Source organism: Dermochelys coriacea, chromosome 9 (assembly GCF_009764565.3).
Source record: "Dermochelys coriacea isolate rDerCor1 chromosome 9, rDerCor1.pri.v4, whole genome shotgun sequence".
Lineage (NCBI taxonomy): Eukaryota > Metazoa > Chordata > Testudines > Dermochelyidae > Dermochelys > Dermochelys coriacea.
Genome location: NC_050076.1, coordinates 89,161,801 through 89,187,199, shown reverse-complemented (window position 1 = coordinate 89,187,199; position 25,399 = coordinate 89,161,801). Strand labels below are relative to the sequence as shown.

At 38.9% G+C, this 25,399-nt stretch overlaps 1 protein-coding gene across 10 annotated transcripts in view; it reads right to left on the bottom strand.

Annotated features, from left to right (window-relative positions):
* TENM1 (teneurin transmembrane protein 1) overlaps positions 1 to 25,399 on the bottom strand; it is a 490,191-nt gene that overhangs the window by 117,440 nt on the left and 347,352 nt on the right. For all 10 annotated transcript variants that reach the window (XM_043493115.1, XM_043493120.1, XM_043493113.1 and 7 more), the window contains 4 exons: positions 25,010 to 25,156; positions 11,171 to 11,387; positions 3,587 to 3,706; positions 354 to 615 (listed from right to left, as the gene is read on the bottom strand). In XM_043493115.1, coding sequence (XP_043349050.1) covers positions 354 to 615; positions 3,587 to 3,706; positions 11,171 to 11,387; positions 25,010 to 25,156 — 746 coding nt within the window. The remainder of the gene's footprint in view (positions 1 to 353; positions 616 to 3,586; positions 3,707 to 11,170; positions 11,388 to 25,009; positions 25,157 to 25,399) is intronic.

The following is a 25,399-nucleotide window of genomic DNA, read 5'->3' as shown; positions in this document are numbered from 1 at the left end:
TAATTTACTATGCTATTTGTGCACCCAAATTTTATATTTTGCATAAGCTATTGCTTGGACTAAAACCTTTGCATACCAATATGTGGATGTGAAAAATTGTGAATGTATATTTAATGGCCAGGTTCAGATCATTTTGAAAATGTAGTGGACGGTAATTAAAATCAACATAATTTACATTTTGTAATAAAATATATGTTTTTATGCTAGAAATGTATACTTAATATTATCAAATAACAATGTAGGTTTCATTAACAAAGGGTATAAATAGAGATCAGAAAAAAATTCTTACTGTCTTCAAATAGCATTTTTTTCTACAATAACACATTCTGTTAATTTGAAAATCTCTTTTTTACCTGCAGCTCTGGAATGACTGTTCCCCTCTCTGGACAGGATCCTCCAAATGTTGTCAGAGGTGAAGGGAGTACAATTGGATTTGGGCTGATAAAGCTAGTGATGTCACAAGATGGTGGGTCCAACTCTGTTCTTTGCATGACAACTTTTTCTACTACAATAAACCTATTCCAAGGCAACCAAAGTGTCCTTTTCTCAGAAATGAAAGGAGATCTGTCAAAGACCAGGGTGATAGAGATACCTCCAATAGCCACAAGGTCAAAACTGAAGAGACAAAACAAAACACATTGTCTTATAGTTTCCTTTACAACATTAACAAAGCTTGCAGCAAATGACTACCAAAAATCCCATATGGAACCCCACTCTAACTATTAATTTGCTATGTGAAACAACTCCAATATTATCTTTCTAATTCCAACTGGGAGGCCAGGTGGTGCTTTCGCTCTATATCCCTACTCCAAGCATTCATCACATGCAAGGTGAGATACTTCACTACAATTTGTTCACTCTTCCTCCAGTGTTTACCTACTAAAAGCACTCACATTTAACAACTGTGTGGAACCAATTACTCCTGGCCTGTATGTGAAGAAACTCCTGAACCACAAAATGACTGCTACTCAGATTATGTGTGTCCAGCATGTGAAGTAGCTGACTTGGGGCCTCACAATCACCTCATTCTCCAACATACCCTTTTTTCCTGTTCTGCGAGTAGTAAGATGAAGAGGTGGGGTATGCTCAAGAAACATGGGATTGCAGCCCTACTATTCAATGTGTGGACATTTTGGGAAAGCTTCCCATTAATTTCAGTAAGAACTGAATCAGCTCCTGGATGTGGTACAACGGCAGGCTACTACAGGATATACTCAAGGAGCAACTGTGAATAACCCTGTGCAGATTTGCACCCGAAGACAGTGAGAGACAGAAAGCAAGGTACATAGTATCTCAGTTTTCCAAGATTCTGACATCTACAGCCAGGTAATATAAGGTAATGTAAATAGATATTTCACTCACTGTATTATTGAATGCATATATTATGGAGGCCTTTGATGGTAACAAACTGTGATAAGAAGTCAGACTTAATTATGCATATCTCATCACATATCCCAAATGACACAGATTATCCTCAGAGTAAAACATAGGTAACATATTTTAATGCAACAACTCTGTCAGGAGTAGTGTAAATAAAAAATGATAATTAGTAACTTACAACACTGCAATTTTAAAATCAAGAAAATAAGGTAAATAAAATTACTCTCTTCACTATTGTAAATAAGCTATGTTACATACAAATCTTGGAAACAGCAAAGGGTTACTTCTTTACCCTTTTAGAAGATAAGTTTTACAATGTGGTCAATGACCATAAAGTCTTCAAACAGCCAAACTCCCGAATTTAGCCAAAAATTCTGGGGGAAATCATGGCTCCACACCTGCAAGTGGAGGTCCCTAAATGCAATGGAACTGGCCTTGTCCTTAGGGCAGGATACAGGGAACATATCTCTTGTGCAATACTGAACTCAGCTCATTCTACCAGGGGTTCTCTGTATACCATGTGGAAGACATGAGGCAGGAGGAGTTTGACCTGCACAAGTGGGCACAGGGACAAGCGGATACTGTTGGAGCCATAATGTTGCAATAATGGCTGCAGAGTAGCTGTTTTGCCATTCTCTAGCCTTGGGGAAGATCCCTATTTTAAATTTGTGTTGCTGTGCTACCATCAGTCAGCTAAAGGAGTGATCTTTAAGGCTTCAGAAGAAGCCATTCTCTGACCTCCTCACCATAAGATAGGAGTGAAGGAGGCAAAACTAGTGGGATCCTGTGTAATTTCAACTATGGAAAACCCCAGGTCAGAGATATCAAGGAGCTTGGTAATATGCACAGCTTCAAAATATAGAAGTACTGAAATCTAACATTAATACTGTCACATTCTGATCCCATGCGTTCCGGATCTAATCAAGAAAAGGGGGTGAACAATTAGGTGGCAAAATTTGCATACGATACAAAATTACTCAAGATAGTTAAGTCCAAAGCTGATTGCAGAGTTACAAAAAAACTCACTAAATTTGGAGGGTGGGTGACAAAATAGCAGATGAAATTCAATGCTGACGAATGCAAAATAATGCACACTAGAAAAACAATCTCAACTATACACACAAAACGATGGGGGCTAAATTAGCTGTTACCACTCAAGAAGGATACCTTGGAGTCACTAGGGAGAGTTAGCTGAAAACCTCTGCCCAGTGTGCAGCAACAGTCAAAAAAACTAATGTTAGGGACTACTAGGAAAGGGATAAATAATAAGATAGAAATATAATAATGCCAGTATATAAATCCCTGGTCTGTCCACACTTTGATACCATGTGCAGTACTATTCACCCCATCTCAGTAAAGATGCAGAGAAGGGCAACAAAAATGATTGGAGTATGGAATAGTTTCCATATGAGGACAGATTAAAAAAATTGGGACTGTTCACCTTAGAAAAGAGATGACTAAGGGGAGATATGATAGAGGTCTATAAAACTGTGAATAGTATGGAGAAAGTGAGAAGAGAAGTGGTTTTTATCTCTTCATACAACACAAGAACTAGGGGTCACCTGATTAAATTAATAGTCAACAGGTTTAAAACAAACACGAGGAAGTACTTTTCATGGAATGAAGTCAACCTGGGGAACTCACTGCCATGGGATGCTGTGAAGGCCAAAAGTAGAACTGGGTTCAAACAAGAATTAGCTAAGTTCCTGGAGAACAGGTCTCTCAATGGCTATTAGCCAAGATGATCAGGGATGGAACCCCATGCTCCAGGTTCACCCAACCTCTTACTGCCAGAAGTTGGGACTGGATGAATGGGGACAGATCACTCAAATTGCCTTGCTCTGTTCATTCCCTCTGAAGCATATAGCATTGGCCACTATCAGAGACAGGATATTGGGCCAGATGGACCATTGGCTTCTATGGCCATTCTTATTGTCCTATGTGTTTGAAGGTCTCCAAAATATTTTTGTTATTATTTAGGGTTCATGGGTTTTCACTGTCTTCATGCTTCCTTTCCTTCAACTGGACACCCTATCACAGAAAACTCTAATCGCATGTGCTGCCTGAATGGAGGACCAGATACTGCCCTTAATCTACAAAGTAAAAAGTGATGTCAATGGAAATTTTGTGCATAGACGCAAGGTGGCATGTGGTCCTTAGACTAACAATCTCAATTAATGAGAGGCCAGGGATGAAAATGTCCCACCTTCCATCCTGTCGGCTGATGGTGTATCCATAATCACTGTGGTGTAGGAAACTGACATTCACTCCTACCAACGCTGTTCCATCGAATGCTATCACCTGGCCTCGAATTACACAGGCACATCTGCAATAAGAAAAGTAGAATTTAACATGAAAAAAACCAGGTGTGGAGGACATGAAAAAGTGTTCATACTTCATACACTGTGCAACACTTCAGTGCAGGTTAAAGACTGAACAGCTAAGAAGTGGTGACTATGGATTTATAATAGAAATGTGGATAGACCCACAGCATGACTACCCAGATATTTGAAATAGCACTGCTGTACAGAACTTACATACTTCCCCGTGATGCCAGGTTTCAGAGTGGTAGCTGTGTTAGTCTGTATCAGCAAAAAAAAATGAGGGGTAGTTGTGGCATATCTTCCTACTGTATTTTCCATTGCATGCATCTGATGAAGTGGGTTTTAGCCCACGAAAGCTTATGCCCAAATAAATTTGTTAGTCTCTAAGGTGCCACAAGTACTCCTCGTTTTTTTTGTACTTTCCCATGAATTCCTAGTATATCATTAGAATATGTAACTTTTCAGCATCAACCTGACTAGCCACTGCATGGAGTTACACAGAATTAGCTGATAGTATGTAGCTATTACTACTGGCCTGCAGCAAGTTTACTGCTAGTGATGCTGGTAAAAAGAAAGAATATAATGTGACTCTCACATTCCAGTACAGAACAGGCAGTTTGGAGGAAAAAATCCGTTTATCTGTAAACTGGACTAATATGAAGACACAGCTAATATTGAACCCCAGAAAGGCACTTTCACAGAATCACTTTTTGGGGTAGGAGCGAGGGACAGAGGTCAGCATAATATACACTCTTTTAAACCCCACACGTAGAGTTTTAGATTCCCTATAGAGTAGAGTAGAGCTGGGCAAATAATGGATATTTTGCTGGCCAAAAAAAAAAGGATTTTGGGTCGAATTGAAAGCAGAATTTTTTGATTATTTTAGCGAATCAAGATTTTCTGAGTTGGATTGTAACTAAATGTTGCATTTTGATCTGACTTTTTTTTTGATTTCAGGTATTTTGAGAAAAGCAAAGTAGTTAGGGTACTCTTTGAGGGTGCTATAGACCCTGGTTCAATTTCCCCTTCTGCCTCATGTGGAGAAAAGATTTGAATGTGAAGTCTTCCACACTGCAGGAGGTCACAGGGATGACAACATCCTGAGGGCATAAAGTTGTTACCTGAGAGACTGTGGCTTTACAAATTAACCCTTTCATGGTGTCGCACCACAGTAGCTAATATGGATTCTACTTTGTCAATGTGTAGAGTGATTTGAAAGTTGTTGCAATATCCGCAGTTAGAGAGATTAATTTGTTTTTCTTTCAATATACATAACAGAATTTTACTTCACCTTTCTTTTGTTTTATATATTAATCTGGGCCTGATTGTGATCACACACTGGCAAAAGTCATGAGTAGCACCATTAAAGTCAATTGTTACACTGGTATAAAAGATCACAATCAGGCCTTCTGTGTATTTAACCAGACTATGCCAGTCTCAATTATTTTGGTTTTGTTCAAATAGCAACCACTAGTTTCTATTGTTTTCTCATATTTTATGGCATCTATAGAACTGTCTTTTCCCTTTCCAATCCTTTTATTTACTAAGCATGTTAACTTGAGAAAGTCTCATAAGAGTCATCATTATTCTGTGCATTATTCTTATATTCCTCTGTTTGTTTGTTCATTCTGTTTTTCAATCTGCACAGACTTGTCTTTTGACTCTACTCCTCTTATTTTATGGAGCACACAGATTTGCATGATAACAACTCATCAAAGTCTTTATTATTCCATACATTGTCTTCCTTTTCCTCTGCTCATTTATTTTGCTCCTCATTATCCATAAATAATGTTCATACTTATCTTTCAGCTCTTACTTTTTTTATTCCTCATATTTCATAACCCACACACATTTACAGTATGTGATAAAGACTCATAAAACTCATTATTCTACATTTATCTGTATTGAACTCTCTTTGTAATCTATTAGACTTTAAATGTTCTAAGCTTTTCTGTATACTGCTACATTTGTCCTCATTATTTACTGTCTTTCTAACATCCATTTCTGTCGAGAGCAGTCTTCAGCTGTCTCTTGGATTCTCAAGATCTACAGTAAATCTTCAACCAACAGCAACTGTCCAAAATCAATTTTAATTTCTGCATTTAGCACACGTATTCAAGCATGTTCATTTACACTACTTTTGACTGACACTTGAGAGCTCTGGAGAAAAACTACTGAGCAGGCAGATTGTCTCCCCTTTCAAAATGCCTGGTCGTCCCAGAAAGCTTGCAGGGAATACTTGTTCTTGGATCCCCAGTGGTCTTGCTACTTGCAGTGGGCCTCACTTATCCTCTATTTTTTTAGAGCTTTCAGGAGCTCTTTCCTGAAGTGATATCACTTTCCATTCACCTGATTTGCTCTCCTTCTGCTGGACTGAGATCTGGTTACTTCTGACTACTTCCCCCATTACACAGTAGTCTTACCCCTGCCCCCCCGCCATTCTCCCTGAGTGTGCTGCACCTTCTTCGTCTACTCTCACTGTCTAACTTTATTGTAGACACATCTCGGCTACATTTTTTTATTCCTTATGTTAGATAACAACCAATTGTGTAAGGCCTGTCTTTCTAATACCACTGTTTATTTTCAATTATGACATCTTGAACTAAGTCTTTTAAACTAATGTGTCACAGTTACTTTAACTATAAGGCAAGTACAGCAACTTCTTAGCTATTTGAGAGGAGCTGGAGAATCTGTCCATTGTTTTGCATCATGCACCGAGGGAGAAAAATGTTTCAGATAAGCTGCAGCTTTTGTTTTTTTCAAATACATTTAAAATGTTTTTAGGCCTCTGGCAGACTGGTCAATCTCCAGCTCCAGAGGGAGTAGTTGCTTTTTTTGAGAGGAAGCACAGATTCCATGGGTTGCAGGTAGCCTTCAAGAAGTAGACTTTCTTTGTAAATTCTTCATGGATCAGTCCACTTTTAACTGATGATCTCATTTGGCCATCAGGCAGTTTATTTGACATCTCTAATTTAAAATTTCTAGGTCTTTCTGTATTTATGATTCCAGCTGCATTCTTTGACTGTTTTACAAAAACATTTCTACCATTCTATCACCATTTCACCCAACTCCACACTCCCTGATTTGTTATTTTGTCTTTTGTTTTCCGTGTTAAACTGAGCACCTCAGGCTGTGACATTAATCTCTGATGTGGAACTCTGTCAGGAAAACTTGAGTGAATTCACATTTGTCACTTTACCAAAATATGTAATTTATTGTATTATATTTCTGATTAAAATCCTCAATCCCAGAAATTAAGCTACAGGCCACTAAGGTACATTAATTTCCTCCTGCTGACAATGTCACTGTAAGCAGCCTTTGGAGGGTAATTAATTCAAGACCAAGCATTGGACCTTCTTTTGTATGCAATTTGCAATTTGTATGCAACTTGCCAGCAGTATGCATTTTTTTAAACTCCTGTGGGTAGAGGTTGATAAAATATTGTCATATGCTACACTCTTTAAATATCACAGGCCAAATCGATTTCTGGTATCAGCAGATGCAATTCCATTGACAAGGAATTAATTTGACCCATCTTTTTATATGTAGCAGCTACATGTTCAAATTTAAAGGCAGCCAACACGAAATTCAAAGCTTTGGTGTAACATACGGCAAGGTGTTCTGCAGGCTCCTACACTGTACACAAACTTTGGATTCTGAATGGATTTCTGACTTAGAGGTTGTCTAGACTGTGGGGTGATGTGCTGTATGGGGGTGGGGGGGATCTAAAGCATGCCAATGCACTTTAACATATTTCTATTTGAAACGACTACTTTTAAGTGCACTACTGAACCTTTAGTGCACACCAGCAGGGTCTGCATGAAGTAATTAATGCACAACACATTAGTGCGCTTTAAAAATCACACCCCATAAAATACATAAACCCATCATGTGGACAAGCCCTTAACCCCAAATTGAGTGCATTGCAGCAGCCTAATATTGAAATGATAAAGGCATGAAATAGCGGTAAGATCCACACACCCCACCTCCCAGTTGGATGCAAATAGAAAAGAAAACATGTCCTGACTCTTTCTGAAACAGGATAATATAATACTAACTGGGTATTTACGAAGACTCCAAAGTCGCCTGCATGAATAACAAAGAGCAGGCAACCAACTTCAGTCTGAGGGGTAGATATAATCTTGACAATATTTTCTGGTTGCTTTCCCCAGCCTACCATCATAACTTTGGTTTTATCTGGATTGAGGCAGCTCTCGTCCACACCCCAGTCCCAACCAGAGGCTGGGTAAGGCATCAAACTGCACTATCTGAGTCAGAAGAGATGAAAACATTGAGCCGTTGTCATGAGCTAAGTTCCCTCTAAACTGCACGGCCATGTGCCACACAGCAGCTTATTAAGAGCTGCGCAGGTGCTCAGGCTGCCTTGGGGAAAGATGCCTCTCCCCTCTGGCCCCAGCCCAGCCCCAGACCTACCGTGGCTGGGGAGAGGCGCTCTTCCCCCGGCCCCAACCCAGCCCTGGCCCCACCCCCACCATATTCGTGCCCATAACAAAATTCATGTGTGAAAAAATTAGAGGTAATACTGGTCATGTGCATACTAAATATGCTGCAAACCATGATTCTGCACTAACCTCTTAATGTCCTCATATACTTGTTGAATGGGGAAGGTGGCAAGATAGAACTCTACAGAATCCCACATAAGAGCACTATTGCTCAACACTATCCTCTGAAATCTAGTAATTTCTTCACAACAGTAGGAACCACTGAGCTGAGCTAGCCATGACCAAGTTATTCACCACCCAAAACACATCTACTGGGTGAGATTTTACAGATGCTACAGTGGAAGCTCTTCAAAGCATAAGAATTTTAAAAAATCTTTACGCCAAATTGATCACCTTCATCTCAACACTTCTGCCGTTAGTTTCCTCTTCTGCTTCAACTATTGCAGATCATCATAAACCATGGTGACTTTTGAGGATGAATCTGGGGTAGAAGATGCCAGGGGCCACTATCTTGATAGTAGAGGACAAAAGATTTATAAAAGCCAACCAAGCAATACAGTGGTCTGTCAGAGGAACAATTCTGTCCTTCAGAGACCTCTGCAACCTTTCTAATTCCATCAGCTTCCAAGGACAGACCAACTAAACAGGTCAAACATCTTTATTCTCCAAACTCCAAAGGCACTTTGGGTAGTAAGGCAAAAATTGAAATACTCAAAAAAGGCTTTTAAGACCAAGTCAAATCCTATCAATGATAGCCCCAAAAGATCCGTTCCTTTTAATCTATGAAAATATATTGAAAGGATTCTGTAAAATCCTCCCGATAGTAGTTGCAATGTCACAGAATGCTGTATAGGTTACTTGACTACTTGCCTTCCAGGTGATATTAAATGGGTAGGTGTCTGGTTTATGTTGCTGAAGGAAGTTTTGAGCTCTGGTGATAAAAGAGTAACATGTAAGAGCTAGTTGTTATTATTATTTATGATTTTTCTTTTAAACAGCAATATGCTGTATTAAATATACATGCAGCCAAAGATGATGTATTTGGTGCATCTTATGCACTCAGATAAAATAATAAGCTAATTGCACTGTTTCACTAGTGATTTACACTTTAAGGCTTGGTGCTGCCAGTTATTGGTTTTATGCAGTTTCATGTATTTTGTTCTACATATTTATAACATCCTGTCACATTATTAATAGTGATTAAATGTTTAGGTATTGTGACAAAGTTCCTCCTCTACCTTGGTGGGTCTTGTGCTTATTGGTGGATTTGCTCGCCTTGGAGCTTCACGGCAGCCCTCAGTTTGGCTGTTTTCGGGAACCCACAGTCCAGGTCAACTCCTCCTATGTCTGCAAGGAGTTGGGAGGTTTGGGGGGGAACCCAGGCCTGACCTCTACTCTGGGTTCCAGCCCAGGGGCCTGTGGAATGCAGCTGTCTAGAGTGCCTTCTGGAACAGCTGTGCGACAGCTACAAATCCCTGGGCTACTTCCCCATGACCTCCTCCCAACACCTTTTTTATCTTCACAATAGGACCTTCCTCCTGGTGTCTGGATAATGCTTGTACTCCTCAGTCCTCCAACAGTATGTGTTCTCACTCTCAGCTCCTAGCACCTCTTGCTCCCAGCTCTTCACAGGCACACCACAAACTTAAGTGAGCTCATTTTTAAACCCAGGTGCCCTGATTAGCCTGCCTTAATTGATTCTAGTAGCTTCTTGATTGGCTGCAGGTGTACTAATCAGCCTGTCTGTCTTAATTGTCTCCAGAAGGTTCCTGATCTGGAACCTTCCCTGTTACCTTACTCAGGGAAAAGGGACCTACTTAACCTGGGGCTAATATATCTGCCTTCTATTACTCTCCTGTGGTCTTTGCCCGCCTACTTCCCGGATCCCAATAGGATTAAAAAAAAATTACTCTCCTGTAGTTATCCGGCCCGACTCTGTCACAGTATGTTAGATCAATAAAGATTGTTTACATATTTACATTAATAAAAATTAATAAGTCAAAGAAAACACACTGAATTTGTTCCCTCTGTGGATGTGTTTGAAGTGAAGATAGGAATGAAATCTAGGCTACAACATAAGTGCCATTTATTGCATTTGTGAAAATAAAAAATACTAGTGTGTTTATTAATGCAACTTGGATTATCTAATGTGCAGGCCCAAGAGTAGTGGTTAGATGATAGGGATGATTTGTGGATGTTTTTGTCAGTGTATAAATTACTGCTTCCCAGGATGAACTGCAGTATAAAAAAAAATTATGTGCCTCTATATTTCAAATTTACTGACTTTTTTAAGAGGAAAGTATAGGTAATTGTGTCTTTTGAGCAAGTGTCTGCCCTTCCTTATTCACACATTCCTCTCCTTTAAAGAACAGCATAACCCCACAAGTACACAGAAATGACTCTGATTTTGAGATCACACACCACTTATAGGTCAATTAAAGGGTAACCTGCAGAGCAAAATGACAAACTGCATGTTCTACTACTACTATTTGCTGACTATGACTGCTAATGAGACTAAGGAGAATTCAGCACCTAAATAAAGAAAAGATGTTCACTATGTTATGTCACAGCTCCACTGGGACATGAAGCTGACTCAAGAGAGCTCATATGACTCCAGCACTGCTCTCCAGTATATCTCCAACATTCCAGCAAGAATTGCACCCGAAATTGTTTCTCAGGGAAACATACAGCAGAGCAGTTTACCTCCCAGGATAGTTACACCCTTATAAAAAGGGTATTATAGTTTACTATAGCAAATAGTCTTATACGCTAGATGGAGTAACTCTAGGGGTCTGGGCCAGTAATGTTGGAGGGCAAGTCTTAAACTGCTGGAATCTCAAACAAAGAATGTGTTTTCAGTTCCACTATTTTCAGATTACTATTAATGTGAAAAAGTCAATAAAGATTTCCAAGAAAACCTTGATACCAATGTTTTTTCTATTAAAATAATTTATCAATACAGTTTTCACTGTCCCGACCACTTTAATTAAAAATGAAACTTACCTGCTGTCAAATAAGACATCTCTTGGGATTACATGAGTGCTCTCCTTGCCAATAAGAAACTTGATTCTATCATAAAAGAGCCTTGGAGGATGCTGAGAGAGAGGAGGCTGGCTGTGCTGAATGAGGTCAAGGGGATCAGGTGATCCTTGGCAGAGAGGGCTTGCGTAGCAATTGCTTTGCTGACAGCAATCAGGGTCTACACAGTCTGTCAAACCATCTGAAAATGGATAAAACAAAAATTCAGGAAATAGAATGATGTTTAGAAGAAACCAAAGGGTTTGCTACTAGAAAGCATGGGAGAACAATGTCTAATCAACTGGAAGGAATGCTGATTTTAAGGCTGTATAGGCCCAGATTGAGCAATGCACTCAAGCACATGCTTAAGTGGGGATGGGCATTTCTCTCCAGTTATTAATACTGAATGGTATCTCACACAATCTTCATGAGGGAACAGAACCCATAAACTAAGCGATAAGGGTTTGACTTATCGCCATCCCAATACAGATCGGAGAAGAAAAACACTAACCAATATGTGTCAGTCCAGTAGGTATGATTCACAAATATGTAGTTTAAATTTCTAGTAGCTCAATATTGTTATAATGAATAGTCTGTTAATACCTATGAAGATATGTGCTTGCTAAAGTGTATGAAATGACCTGTACAATCTGAAACGTTATCCAATTTTAATAACCCTCTTTATTACAATAGTAAAAAGGCCTCTGGTAAAAGTTCTTCAGCTTTTGAATCCTATACATTTTATTAGTGTTAATGTTTTCAGATGCTTTATTATTCTTATATTTAATAGTTACACTAAAATGAATTCATGAGGATTATGATCGTGACTGTGGCTCCTTTTATGCTAGGCAGTGCACCAATACAAAGCTAGATGCAGTCCCTGACTTAAAGTGCTTAAAATCTAAGCCTTCTCTACTTGGTGCTTGTTTGCAACTCTCATCATATTCAAGTGAAGCAAACTTGTGAACTAAATGCAAACTATTCCACCCTTCGGAACTTACACATAGGTGAAGTAGGACAAATGGGGCTAAGTTTCTTAAAAAGAGTCTCTATTTTTGTATATTGTTTTGCACCTATACTGATTTGTAAACACAGGTTAGATCACTTAAATATCTAAATGCCTGACTACTCCCACTAATCAGTTACCTGGACATCTAAATTACCTAAATTGCACACACAATTATTGGCATATCAAGAAGGAAGGCTGAAAATCCAGCCCAATAAATATAAATGTAGTAAATTCTGCATAGAGAAGTCAAATATAATAAGGTACACTAAAAATCTTCAAATATCTTCTTCAATTCCTTCATTTTATAGTTCATATTTACTAACACTCTTAGATTGAGAGGTATGCTAATACATAGGAAATAAGATCAAGCTATCAAATCCTTGACCCTCCCAAAGTGACATCTTTTCTTTCTATTTTTAATGTCAGATTTTTGCCATAGACTTTAATGGGGGCCCTTAGATTATAAACTCCTTCTGTGCAGGTACCTCCTCTTTGTTCGATACAGCAAACAGAGAACTGTAAACACTCAGTAAATAATGATGCACTGAGGAAGGGAAGCACAGACCCTGTTTATAAAACCGAAGAGTCTATAATGAAATAGACATATCTGGAACATGAAACTCCTTGCACTAATGTTGCCTGCCCTTGGGCAAGGTAATTACTTATTTGGTTAAGCAAAAAATATTAAAAAATCTCTTCTAGAGCAGCTGGAAAAACAAACTGAGTAGTCTTGTTGTTGGGTCAATAACAAAGGGCAACTGTAAATAGTTAGCAACAAGACCTCAGGTGCTGAGATGGTCACAGCTCAGTCAGTGAGTGGGTACTCAAAAGCAGCTTTAAGATATTTTTGCATTCTTGGAGTCAGTTTGCATCATCAAGGAATGGAGGAGTCAAAGGTGGATCTATACCACTTGAAGATCCTCTTGGCAGGGCGAATTCTTTGTTTGGGTAAAGCAGATTTATGATGGTGGAATGCCCTAAAAGTAAACTAAGCAGGGTAGGGATCTTGACAAAAACGTCAAGTTACTTTCTAAAAGAAGCCATTTCCTTGAGAGCTAAGAACTTGGCTTCTTGAGGAAACTGATGGGAACAGCTATTACAGGATAAACTTTGGAAGTGAATTAAGCTAAATTGGAAAAAACCCCACTCTTATTCAAGAGTGTCCACATAGGGAGATATTCCAAAACAGCTTATTTTGCAATAATTATTCCAGTTAATTTCCCCTGTAAGCAAGCCTTGAGACACCAAATTTGAACAGACATGATTCTTCTATTTGTGTAAGAAAAAACAGAGAAAATTCCCTGAAAGATTTAAATTGAAAATGTGTTTAAAAATAATTATTCTCTGTATTATTTTAAAAACACATTACCACAGAGAAATTGCTGTTTAAATAATCTGCAAATCCTTTTTCTTGCAAAATTCCCATTGGTTCCTACAGGAGTTTTGCCTGAGTAAATAAGGAAGAATCGGACTCCCAAAACAAGTTGCCCTCCCCACTCTGTTATTTTGGTTAGCATTTCATGTGTCTTGCAACAGTGGCTTGAATTCCCACTGCACACAAGAATAAATCAAGCTTAAAGTGAAATGGTTTCCCGGTTCTCAAAGCAGACTCAGTTTTCACCTTTCCTCTGCAGTTCACCTCTCTGCAGAATGAGAATTACTATATCTTTAGCAGGATCCATTTTGTATGGAATTTCCACTCTCAAACTATATTAGTGCAATTTCTCATGTTTGTTTTGTCTGCACCTGGTTTCATTTGCTCATCTTCTTTATTACCTCTCAAGTATTTTTGTGAGGATTGTGAAAGGCAGGGTGTCTGTGTGGGGCTCCCATTATTAACAGTGGGGAAACTCCAAAACCATATTTGAAAGAGCACTGTCAATATTATTGTTACTGTAAGCACAAACAAGATATTTAGCGGTTACTATACAGGGAGGAAATATGACCTTCCCTGAAAAGCTGAAAATAAAAAGACAAACAAGAAACAACTATGCAGGCAGAGAAAGCACTGATAAACTGGGAACTGCAACTGTCACTCTGTGTTTTACAGCTGATAAATTAACACTAATGTCCTCTCTCTCTCTCTCTCTCTCTCTCTCTCTCTCTCTCACTTTTCCCATCTGACCATTTTTACCATTTGGTTAGATAGGTGACATTTTATTCTGCCTTTAAGAATTTTCTTTTCAGTCACAGCTGGAGCAAAGCAGAGTAGACGGGCAATGTTTTGAGAAAAATACTCTGAAAGACAAGGACTGATGATGGAAGGAAGCTTTAGAAACAACATGTGATTGGAGTCCGTCAAACCCACATAGATGACTCAGGTCCAGCTGACTCAGGCTATTTCTGTATGTTTGTGGGAATTATAGACACAGCCTGCCATAACCTCCTACATGGGTTTTGGGACTTGTGGATTCTTACTGTGTTTGACTACCACTTCCTTACATCATGTCTTCCACACTCCCCTTTATGTCCCCTCAGGACTGTGCCGTGCTCTCTTCAGCTGGGCCCACTAACACATTGGAAAGGAAAGCATGGGCAGTCTCTCAAGATTTGGCCCTATATTTCCAGGTTCTCTTAAAATTTACATCTCTCTCCTTTCAGTAAACTTTCCTAAAATTGTTTCTTCATCAGATTGCATTTTACTTTTCTAATTGAACATTTATATGCACTAAAAGAAATCTGTAAAAAATCCTCAACAGGCTGGCTGAAAGACTATTTTGATGACTGGAAGCTGATATATAGATTGGACAGCAAGATTTTTAAATGGTCTTAATGGTCACCCAACTTTTATAGAGGAGAACGAGAGATGCAGTATCTCAAGTTACATGACAGAAGCTTTCGTAACACAATTTCCATTCATAAATACAGTAAGGATATCAGTTTCAATATGCCAACCCCCAAATTCCAATAATAATGTGATTTCAAGTATAAGAAGAAAACCCCAGAAATCTGATTTATAAACTCCAGACTCTGAAAATACCTCAAAATTATTTTCAATTCTCAACAATCAGTCTTCATTTTGGTAAGCAGGCAGTGTAAAAAATGACAGAACAGACCCTGTGTGTGTTAAAGTTTCTATTAAATTTCAAGAGACAAAACACAGGAAAATCAACAGCTACATACAGCATAAACTGTTATTCATACTGGGAGTGATCCAGTATACGGAAGACTCAACCATCAATTATCACACTGGATAAAACAGCAAACGGCTAGACTAAAATGTAGCACTGAAGTGTAAACTACTTGCATTTGATATTAGCAGTTCTACTGTTGTTTTATATAAGAAGCGGTGAGGTACAATTGGCAATATAGTACCATCAGTTCACTATAATAGGAGTGATTAAAGTTTGTGTAATCTAATCCTGAAAGAAACAATCACAGGTTGGCTAGCATCATGCTTATACAACTTTCAAATGACATTAGTTTCATGTGGGAAAACTGATCAGTAACAACTGATTATCTGCTTTACTTAAAATGTAAAAGTTCCCAAAGTACTCCTCACATTACTCCTAAAATAGAGTTCACGAAGAGCAACTTGATTGCTTGTTATAGCAATTCAAGATGTTAATAAGTAGCTGACCTGGGTTTCAGCATACTGGTCTGCCAAGCATAGGGAGGGTGTTGTCAGACAAGGAATATCTTTAGCTCCCCCAACTTTAAATGACCTTAATGAAAAGGTGCAGCATGCAAACGCAAAAGGCCATATTATACTCTCAGCCAGACTGCTCCACTGTAACTAAGAGAATTTGGGATAAATTTTTTGCATTGCCTTGATGGGGAAGTGAACCTTTCAAGCACATTTCTAAAGGCAACAGAATAACTATTTATTTTACATCTTTTACACCGTTTACATCTTTGCACCAAAATATCACACAAAGTTCATAGTACTCGTTTAATATTATTGAAATAGTGTTACCATTTTCTTTATGAGGCATCATCAGGATTCACTAGCCCTGATACAAATTAACTCCCTTTCAGGGCATCTGTGTCTTGCTGTAGAGGTGCTTCTACAGTGGTCATTAAAGGCTCAATAAGTGATTGAGGGGAGCATGCACACTTAGGGTCTGTCTACACATCAGTTAAAAACTCACAGCTGGCCTGTGCCAGCTGACTTGGGCACTCAGGGTAAGGGGCTATTTAACTGAGGTATAGATATTTGGGCTCGGGCTGCAGCCTGAGACCTGGGACCCTCCCACCTTGCAGAGTCCTAGAATCCACCCCAAAAGTCCAGGCTCCATCTGAAGCCCAAATGTCTACAAATACAATTAAACAGTTCATTAGCCTGAACCCTGTAGTCCTGTGTCAGCTGGCACAGGCCAGCCATGGGCTTTTAATTGCTGTGTAGACATACCTATAGTGAATTAAGCATGCTCCCTCAAGCATTGCTGGCTATCTCTGCTGGCCTGACACATTAAGGGTGAGCATGGTTATTTCACTGTTCGCTTTCTGGCAAGGTGTTTCTGGCAGGAACATCCTGGTGTCAGCGGAGTATAGGGTCTGTAATTCTGTAATTACACAGGCCCTTCAGGGGAACTCCTTATGTAACTTATGACTATGATCCCGACATAAATGCACAGTAAGCAAATTTAAATACTTCTATTAACCTAGTGTCTATTTTGTTTACTATAAAAGAGTATCACATTATACTACATTTGAGGTAAGCACTGTGTAGTAAATGTATGTCATATTTATCACACTTGGGTTTCCTGTGTACTGAGTAACATTAATATTTCTATTACAGCCTCCAGAAAATAAAATGTCATTTGGAAAACAAAGGCATTTTGTTAACTGTAGGTTCATATTATTTACTAACCACAAAAGTTAATAAAAAGAATATAAATTGAGTGAAATGTATAAGCCCCAACATGAGCAGCTATCGGCCCAACCACTTATCAAATTCCAGCTCTTCTAGTGTTCACATCTATCCCTGAGTTTCTTACATTTCATCTTGGCAGTTATGGGAGTGTCACAAACTAATATTCTTGTAAATTTGATCTATTTCTTCCAGTCTATAAATATAACTAGTAAAATACCAAGAGCATAACTGAGGAGGTCACAGGAATAGAGTATGGAACAGCTGAATGGGGGAGGAAATAACAAGGTGTTCTATGTGACACAGCAGGGTAGATTCTCCAGCTCTTTAGTGAAGTGGACTGGAAAATTCACAGTTTTTATTAACTAACTGTGAAAGTGACTAATTCAATCATTATAGTACCTCCTATGTTAGACTATGTCCACTCTTGGCATTTAAAGTGCAAAATGTCCCTTTTTTGCGCTAAAACCATGGGAGCGTCTACACTTATTAATGGCTTTTTTGCAGTGAAACTCAGAAGTTTCACTGCAAAAGAAAACCACTTTCACAAAAGGCGTACAGCTCTTACCGCTGTTCTTTTTGCGCTGTTGTGAAAGTGAAGACATGTTCTATCAGTGTAAACACCTTTTGGCCTCCAAAGGAGATCCCATAGTTCCAAAAGTGACCAGTCTGGCAAGCATCTCTGCTGCTCTGACGCTAGGTAAACAGACGTCTGCTCCTCCCCGTGTAAGCCCCAGGAAGTTTGAAACTCTCTTTCTCTTTGCTTGTAGATGTGGCAGGGAGTTTTTAAAAAAATGCCATGAAAGAAACAAGGAAGTAATGGGGCTGCTGGAACATGAAGCAGTGCAGTACAGGGCACTGAGCAGGGACCCAGAATGCCTTCTGCTCACCTCCCACCTTCCCACAACACCTATTGAGAGAGCTGCAGGGGATAGCTGCCCTACAGGGCTGCTCTCATCGGTGATGGAAGTGCTGCTAGTGTAAACACTCTCTGACGCCTAAGGAATTAAGTGAGTACACAAACCAGTACTTTTCTTTCACCGGTTCCCTATCACTGGTGAAACTTACAGGGCAAAAACTCTGCAAGTGTAAACATACCCTTACTTATTTTGATATGAAACTCCCCACCTGAGGAGGTGTTGAGTTTGGGTGTTTTAGGATAAGCACATTTGGTAGATGTTTCTGCTAAGATGATCAACAGTGAAATAGCTAACAATGTTATTGTTTAAATTGTCATCAGTAAGTTTTGTATTTAACTGAGATGAAGGGGCAGTTCACACCTCTCAGAAGTATTGTTTCTGGCTCTCTGCAGACTCAGGGAGATGTCATTTCATTGCTTATACTCCATTTACATTCTCAAGGTTAACTTCACAAAAGCTAGAAATATACTTCCTGTGTTTACACTATGTAATACATGGTTTTGTGGCCATGGGACTTGCTACAAAATCATCCCCTCATTGAAGAATTGTATTTTGGAATCTCAGTTTTAATTTTACATATAGACAGACAGGCAGACATGTGACAAATTCCATGGCCACAGCACCATGGGGCACTAGCAAAGGCCAATAGAATGGTTGGGGTAAAGTGCAGTCCAAAACACTGAAACAGGGCAGAGAATCTATAAGATAAACATAGCAAGAAATGAGAGGGACTTGAAACATCCAAAATGGGTCTGTGATGAAATGATAGTCACCTATTGGCTGAGGACTCAGAGAACCAAAGGTATTTCAGAGGTCTCAGTACCACAGAAATGCAAAGGAAAGTATTAGAGGTAAGCCAGGGATGGGGCCACCTAATCATGTGGCCAGGACCCTTCACGGACAGTGTGGAGGGCCATGGTTTTTTTCAGGTGGGCAGGTGGATCTCATTCTCCCCCTATCCGCCCCATGCAGAACAGCCAGATAAAGCTCAACTGCATGAGCTTTTTGTGGTATTTGAGCATTTCATATTGCTGCACAGATTGCTCAATATTTTTGTCTTTTCCTTACCAGATTAAAATATCCTCAGTAGTGCTCAAACTAATTTTGCCTTCTTTTATTTCAAATAGCTCCTATATAACTCCTGTGATAGTTTGTTTCTCCACAAGTTCAGTTAAGTTCAATTACAATCGCTAGGAATCACTGTGAACAGAAGAAACTAAGCAGCAAAAATGCTAGAGTTTCCAATGCTGCATGCAAAAATCTCAACTGTTCCTTAAGTTTCAGCTACAACACATAGCAATAAGACAACAGCTACCTGAAGTCATTAATTGAAAATTCTGCGCTTTGCAGGAGTATACTTAAAACCAGCCAAAGTCCATGTATAGAAGGAAATCTTCATAGTATTTTGTTTGAGAAATACCATTTACTTTTAGATATATTTGTTCAGACCCGCAGTGGTCTTTGGCCTTGAACACACAATGAATAGAAAATGTATCAAGCCTGATTTTCAGAAGTGTCAGTAACAATGAAAACTACTTCCATTATATAATAATAGTATGTTACTTGTATAAGGACTCAATGTCTCTGACTGATATGCTATTAAAATGCTAATAGATAGGTCTGATACACTTGTCAATATTTTTACAGCACTGGCCACCAACCAAAAGCTAAACTGAGTCATATATTTTTCTTGTACTTGGGTCAGATACAACTACTGGCTGAAAAGTGACGGAAGGGAGCTTTAGGTGTTTAACTCAATGCTTGTTGTAAACAGTATTTTTATTTCAAAAACAAAGTATAGGAATTCATTTAAAGAAAGCAAATAGCTGAAAAGACAGAACCAGATACACTTAAAACAGGGGCTCAGCATCAAATAAATGAGTGCAAATGACAGTCTGCACCATCATGTAATAAGATTTAAGAGGAAAAATAACCTAATGGTAAAAAGAATAGCATGGAGTGTGGCTGGGCAGGAGGGATGGATGTTTTACATGTGGAGGAGTGTACAAACCTCCTTGTCCCCAGTACTGCTGCTGCAGTTCTAGCTACTTGGGCCTTATTCAGAGATAACCTTAATTAACAGAATTCAGCAGAGAGTTTCAAGCAATTTCACAGTGCTAGATGCTTCCAAAAGAACTCTCAAAATAATGGCAAGACAGAGGAAACAACCTATTCAGATGAGCTGAGTGATCATCTTCTAAAATAAAACTGAAATTAGGTCAGCCATGACACTGAAAGATGAGAGAGGAAATGAGAACAGGAAATCTTGTTGAAATCCCACAGAAAGCAATATTCCACACTGAAGAGGACATCCGTTGGAGATCCCAGCATTATATAACTTATATCATTAAGACTGCCAAATGCCACAGATGTACTCCACAAAAGCTAATGAAAACCACTTGGTTGTGCACCTTTTATATGCTGTCAGTTTTTATCTGTATTTTTAGAGATAATTAAGTAGATGAACATACCTTGCAGACCACAAGTGGGGAAAAAGCTGATGAAGGGAATGACAAGGGTGGTTATGGTACACTCATTATCCAGTAGGGTGGGAGTTTTGGATGAGTATACATGGTGGGTTTTGGCCCCAAAAGAATAAGTATTAAGCACTGTGCTCCAAACCGGTAAATACAGACGCACATTTATCTCTACTGCCATGAGTAATTCCACTGACACAGATCTACGTGCCTAAGTGTTTGTGGGAACAGGGCACATATGAATGTATACATTGCATACTATAAAAGAAAAGGAGTACTTGTGGCACCTTAGAGACTAACAAATTTATTAGAGCATAAGCTTTCGTGAGCTACAGCTCACTTCATTGGATGCATTTGGTGGAAAAAAATGGTTTTTTTTTTCCACCAAATGCATCCGATGAAGTGAGCTGTAGCTCACGAAAGCTTATGCTCTAATAAATTTGTTAGTCTCTAAGGTGCCACAAGTACTCCTTTTCTTTTTGCGAATACAGACTAACACGGCTGCTACTCTGAAACCTGTCATTGCATACTATAGTAATTGTTTACAAAAGAATTTAAGATATTGTCTCTCTAGAAGTGGGAGGGTTTTGTGTGAGTACGACATATCCAATACGTGAGCCAAGACTTTTCAGTTCTAGATAGGTCATGTCATTAGATACTCACAGTTAGAACTAAGGAAATGTGTTTTTATACTTTCATTATAATTAAAAATTGGCTTTTACTCTACAGTGTATTTGTATTAATTTTTGTAAGGAGAAAATTGATTTTTTTCAGTCAAAAATACCTTTCATCTATGTCAAACCTGAGTCTCAACCCAGAATTCAGACTAAATTTTCAGGTTCCTGACCCTTAATGTTGTTGATTGTTTGATTTAATACTACTAATTGGCTACTGCTACCCTTTTGTGCTTCAGTAGTGTCTTTCTCCTAAGGATCTCAAAGCTCAGAACACTTCCCAAGATCTCTGCATAAAGACACAAATATTTAATTTAAACACAATCAGCCTTAATGGGACCTTTCCCATGTGGAAACCTAATGATAATGTACACATACAACTAGACGAGACCAAGAGTTAGAAAGTGCGCTCTAAGGAACAATCCTACAGTGGCTGAGGGGTTGGAGTGGATAATGTAACAGATCTTTTCCAGATCTAATTTCTGTGGTTTTATGTATACAAGGCCTGGAACCCTGTTTCTGATCTCATACCAATTTAACACCAGTGTAATACTATTGACTTCAATGAAACTCCTTCTGATTTATACTTGTGTAAGTGACAGCAGAATCAGGCCCTATGAATTTAGGATGGAAAAAGAAGTGATTTTAACGTGAAAAAAACTCCAATTTTTTTGTAAAATCAACTGATTGTGAAGTGAAACTAATGGCAGTTAGCCCAGCTGTAGCAACCAGGCAAATTAAGTATTTCTCTCCCCACTTATCTCTAATTTTAATTTCAATGGAGCTGTCCCCATACGTTACGCTACCATAAAAATAATTTTAAAATTTACAGTGAAATGATGTTAAGTATCTGCCTTAAACTGACAAATTCAAGGAGATTTAGAGTTAATACTGCCAACTCTCAATAACTCACTGTTACTGCAGAATATAAAGCAGGCAAAAACCACAGTATGAGGCAATTTATATAGAACCAGTTCACAGAGTGTATCAGAAAATGCTTTACATATTTTGCAGGGTGAACAGGGTTTTATAGACACATTTAAAAGGAAAGAGTGTGAGTGAGTCAGTGGTTTGAAGAGCAGGGGAGAGTACCAGACAGATGGGAAAGTACACAGGCGACAGTGACCCCCACAGTGGAATGCTGCGTGAAGGGATACAGATTAGACTACACAGATTGGAAGAATAGTGATCTTATGGGTATGGATGAAGGAGCGTCATGGGGTGAGCCTCTCCAACACACTCCCTTATGGGCCCTCCAATGATCCTGCAGGTGTGTTGCACTCAGCATTCCCTAGGTCCTTTCACATAATGAACCTTTTGGGGGGTCTGGTTTATTTTCTCTCTAGAGGGCCACTCACTTATTTAGCAGCTCAAGTTCATGCCGAATATGGGTCCATGTAAAAGTCCTAGTCAGTTTCCTCCCTGTGTTCAGAAGGCCCCAGTCCTCTGGGAATTAGGCTGTATTTTGGACAATCCCTCTGTCCCTCTCCTTAAGACTGAAGTCCCCTACCTCTCCTCTTTGGAGCTGGAGTTGTACATTAGGCAAGCTGTAGAGCCTCAAACAGCTTCTACTCCAGCTGGCCCTTTTCCCAATCAGTCCTTCACCCTTAGGCTGGGATGTTTTTCCAGGCAGACTTTCCTCTGCTGCTGTCTGCTGTGCTATGAGGGAGAAGGCAACATACACATGGTCCCCCTGCTAAAGCTCATCCTTGTTTGTTGGGTGAGAGTGGAATCTTGCCCTGCCCACTCTATAAGGCTCCTGATCTCAGGTCTTTAAAGAAACAGTGATGGGAGTTTCTGCCAAACACTTCTTATCCCAGGACCATTTTCTCTTTACCCATACCTTGTAGGTCTTTTGCTCTATCAGATTTTTCCAAGTCTTAAAGGCCATGTCATGTGATGGGGTGGGTTGATCCCTAGACACCAGTACTCTTAAAGGGGAAATAAAGTGAAAAAGGAAGGATGAAGGAGGGCAAATTGGAATAACAGGAGCACAATTCTGAATTGGATTCAGACATTAAGAGGGCAGTGCCAAAAGGTCATGGGGGCCATATGGTACACAATCAAAATGAACACATTAAATGAATTAAAAACTGGCTGATAGATCTCAAAGTGTAACTGTGAATGGGGAAACATCACTGAGTAGGTCTGTTTCTAGTGGGCGTTTCTAGTAATCGGTTCTTGGCCCTAACTTATTTAATATTTTTATCAACGACCTGGAAAACATACAATCCTTACTGATACATCTGCAGATGATACAAGGTTGGAGGAGAGGTAAATGATATAGAGGACAGGTCACTGATGCAAAGCAATCTGGATGACTTCGTAAGCTGGACATAAGCAAATAATGTGGATTTCAATATTTCCAAATTTAAGGGCATATATCTAGGAACAAAGAATGAAGGCCATCCCTTCCAGGACAGGGGACTCTAGAGAGAAAGCTTTTGGGTCATGGTGGGTAATCAGCTGAATATGAGCTCGGAGTGTGATACTGTGGCCAAAAAAAGCTAATGTGATTCTTGGATAAACAGGGGAATACTGAGTAGGAGTACGGAGGTTATATTACCTCTGAATTTGGCACTGGTGTGACTGCTACTGGAATAGTGTGTCCATTTTTGGTGTCCACAATTCAAAAAGGATGCTGAAAAATTGGAGATGGTTCAGAGAAGAGCCATGAATAAAGTATCGGAAAACATGACTTTAGTGAAAGACTCAAGGAGCTCTCTCTGTTTAAGTTATAAAAAATAAGGTTAAGGGTGACGTGATCACTGTCTATAAGTACCCACATGCAGAACCGAATACAGGAGATAACAGAGGGGTCTTCAATCTATTAGATAAAGAAATAACAAGCACCAATGGCTGCAAGTTGAAGCTGGATAAATTCAGACTAGAAATAAGGTATATGTTTTTAACAATGAGGGTAATTAATGACTGGAAGAAGCTAATCTTCTAGGTTTAGCTTGGGTTGTGGTGTGGAAAACACTTATATCAAGATTGGATATTTTTCTAAAAGATATATTCTAGTTTAAGCAGCTATTGGACTTAAACATGAATTGTCCTATGGCCAGTGTTACACAGAACAGATGATCCCAATGGTCCCTTCTAGCCTTAAAAATCTATGCATCCTTGGAGTGAAACAAGGACCGCAGTTGCTGGGAATACTTAATTGCAAATACACTGATCCAACAGGGGAAAATAGAGCAAGAAAGAGGCTGCTTTAACTATACATTGTTATGTTTTTATGTTTAGGTCACATGCTATATTTAAAAATTACCTCTGGCTTACAGATCCTCAGCATACTTGCTGCTGGTTTGTTCAGCACCATCTCAAAATTATGTGCCACAATTTTCTGTTATAACTGTGACTCTCTGTTAAAATTAAGAAACTAATTTGCTTAATAAGAGCATGTCTCAATGTAGGATTTTATGTTTTCTGAAGAATTTCTTTCATAATATTGATATTATGATAATGTATCAATGTATATTCTGTTAGTCACACAAGAATGTTAGGACAGAATTTTAAATTTCATTTGTGTGTCTATTGTCAGTCTGACAATTACAGTTCTCATAAGGCATGTTTATAGGCAATGAGTTATTTTAGGTGTTTTGAAAGGAAATAAAAGAATAACATAATTATTATAAAAAACATGGATTTTTTCAAGACACATCATGGTACTATGATGATGGAGACCATATAAGCAGGGAGATAGATTTCTTCCAGAGCTTACAATATAAAAGTCAGACCCTGCAACTACTCATTCATGGGAGTAATCCAACTGAAGTCAACAGGACTATTAACATGAGAAAGGGGTATAGCATTGAGCCTCTATGATAGAAAAGACAAACTCACATATAGACAAGCTATAGGACAGCTGTTCAGGAAAATGAACTGCATAAGAACTAAAAAGTAAATAAAGGGGCATGTACAGTACCTCCATCATTATCCGTATTATCCCCACACACCATTTCCATGACAATGTTACATCCTGTGCCACTCCATCCCACTTGACACACACAGTGCCAACCATTCTGATCAAGAGTGCATCTCCCATTTCCATAACACAGACCCGGGCAGCCATCTAGAGAAGAAAATGTAAAGAACAAGGCTTCATGCAGGAGTTTCTTTAAAATTATAAATTGTTATACAACATTCTTTAAAATTATATAACAATATTTGCTACTTTCAAATGATATCACAGTTGGTCTACTTTGGACTCCAGTCACATTCTTGGACAAATATTCAACTCTGCTTGCCTAGAAAATCATGCCAAAGTTAAAAAGACTTATTTTTTTGGTGCCTAAAATCCTGTGGATGCAAAAAC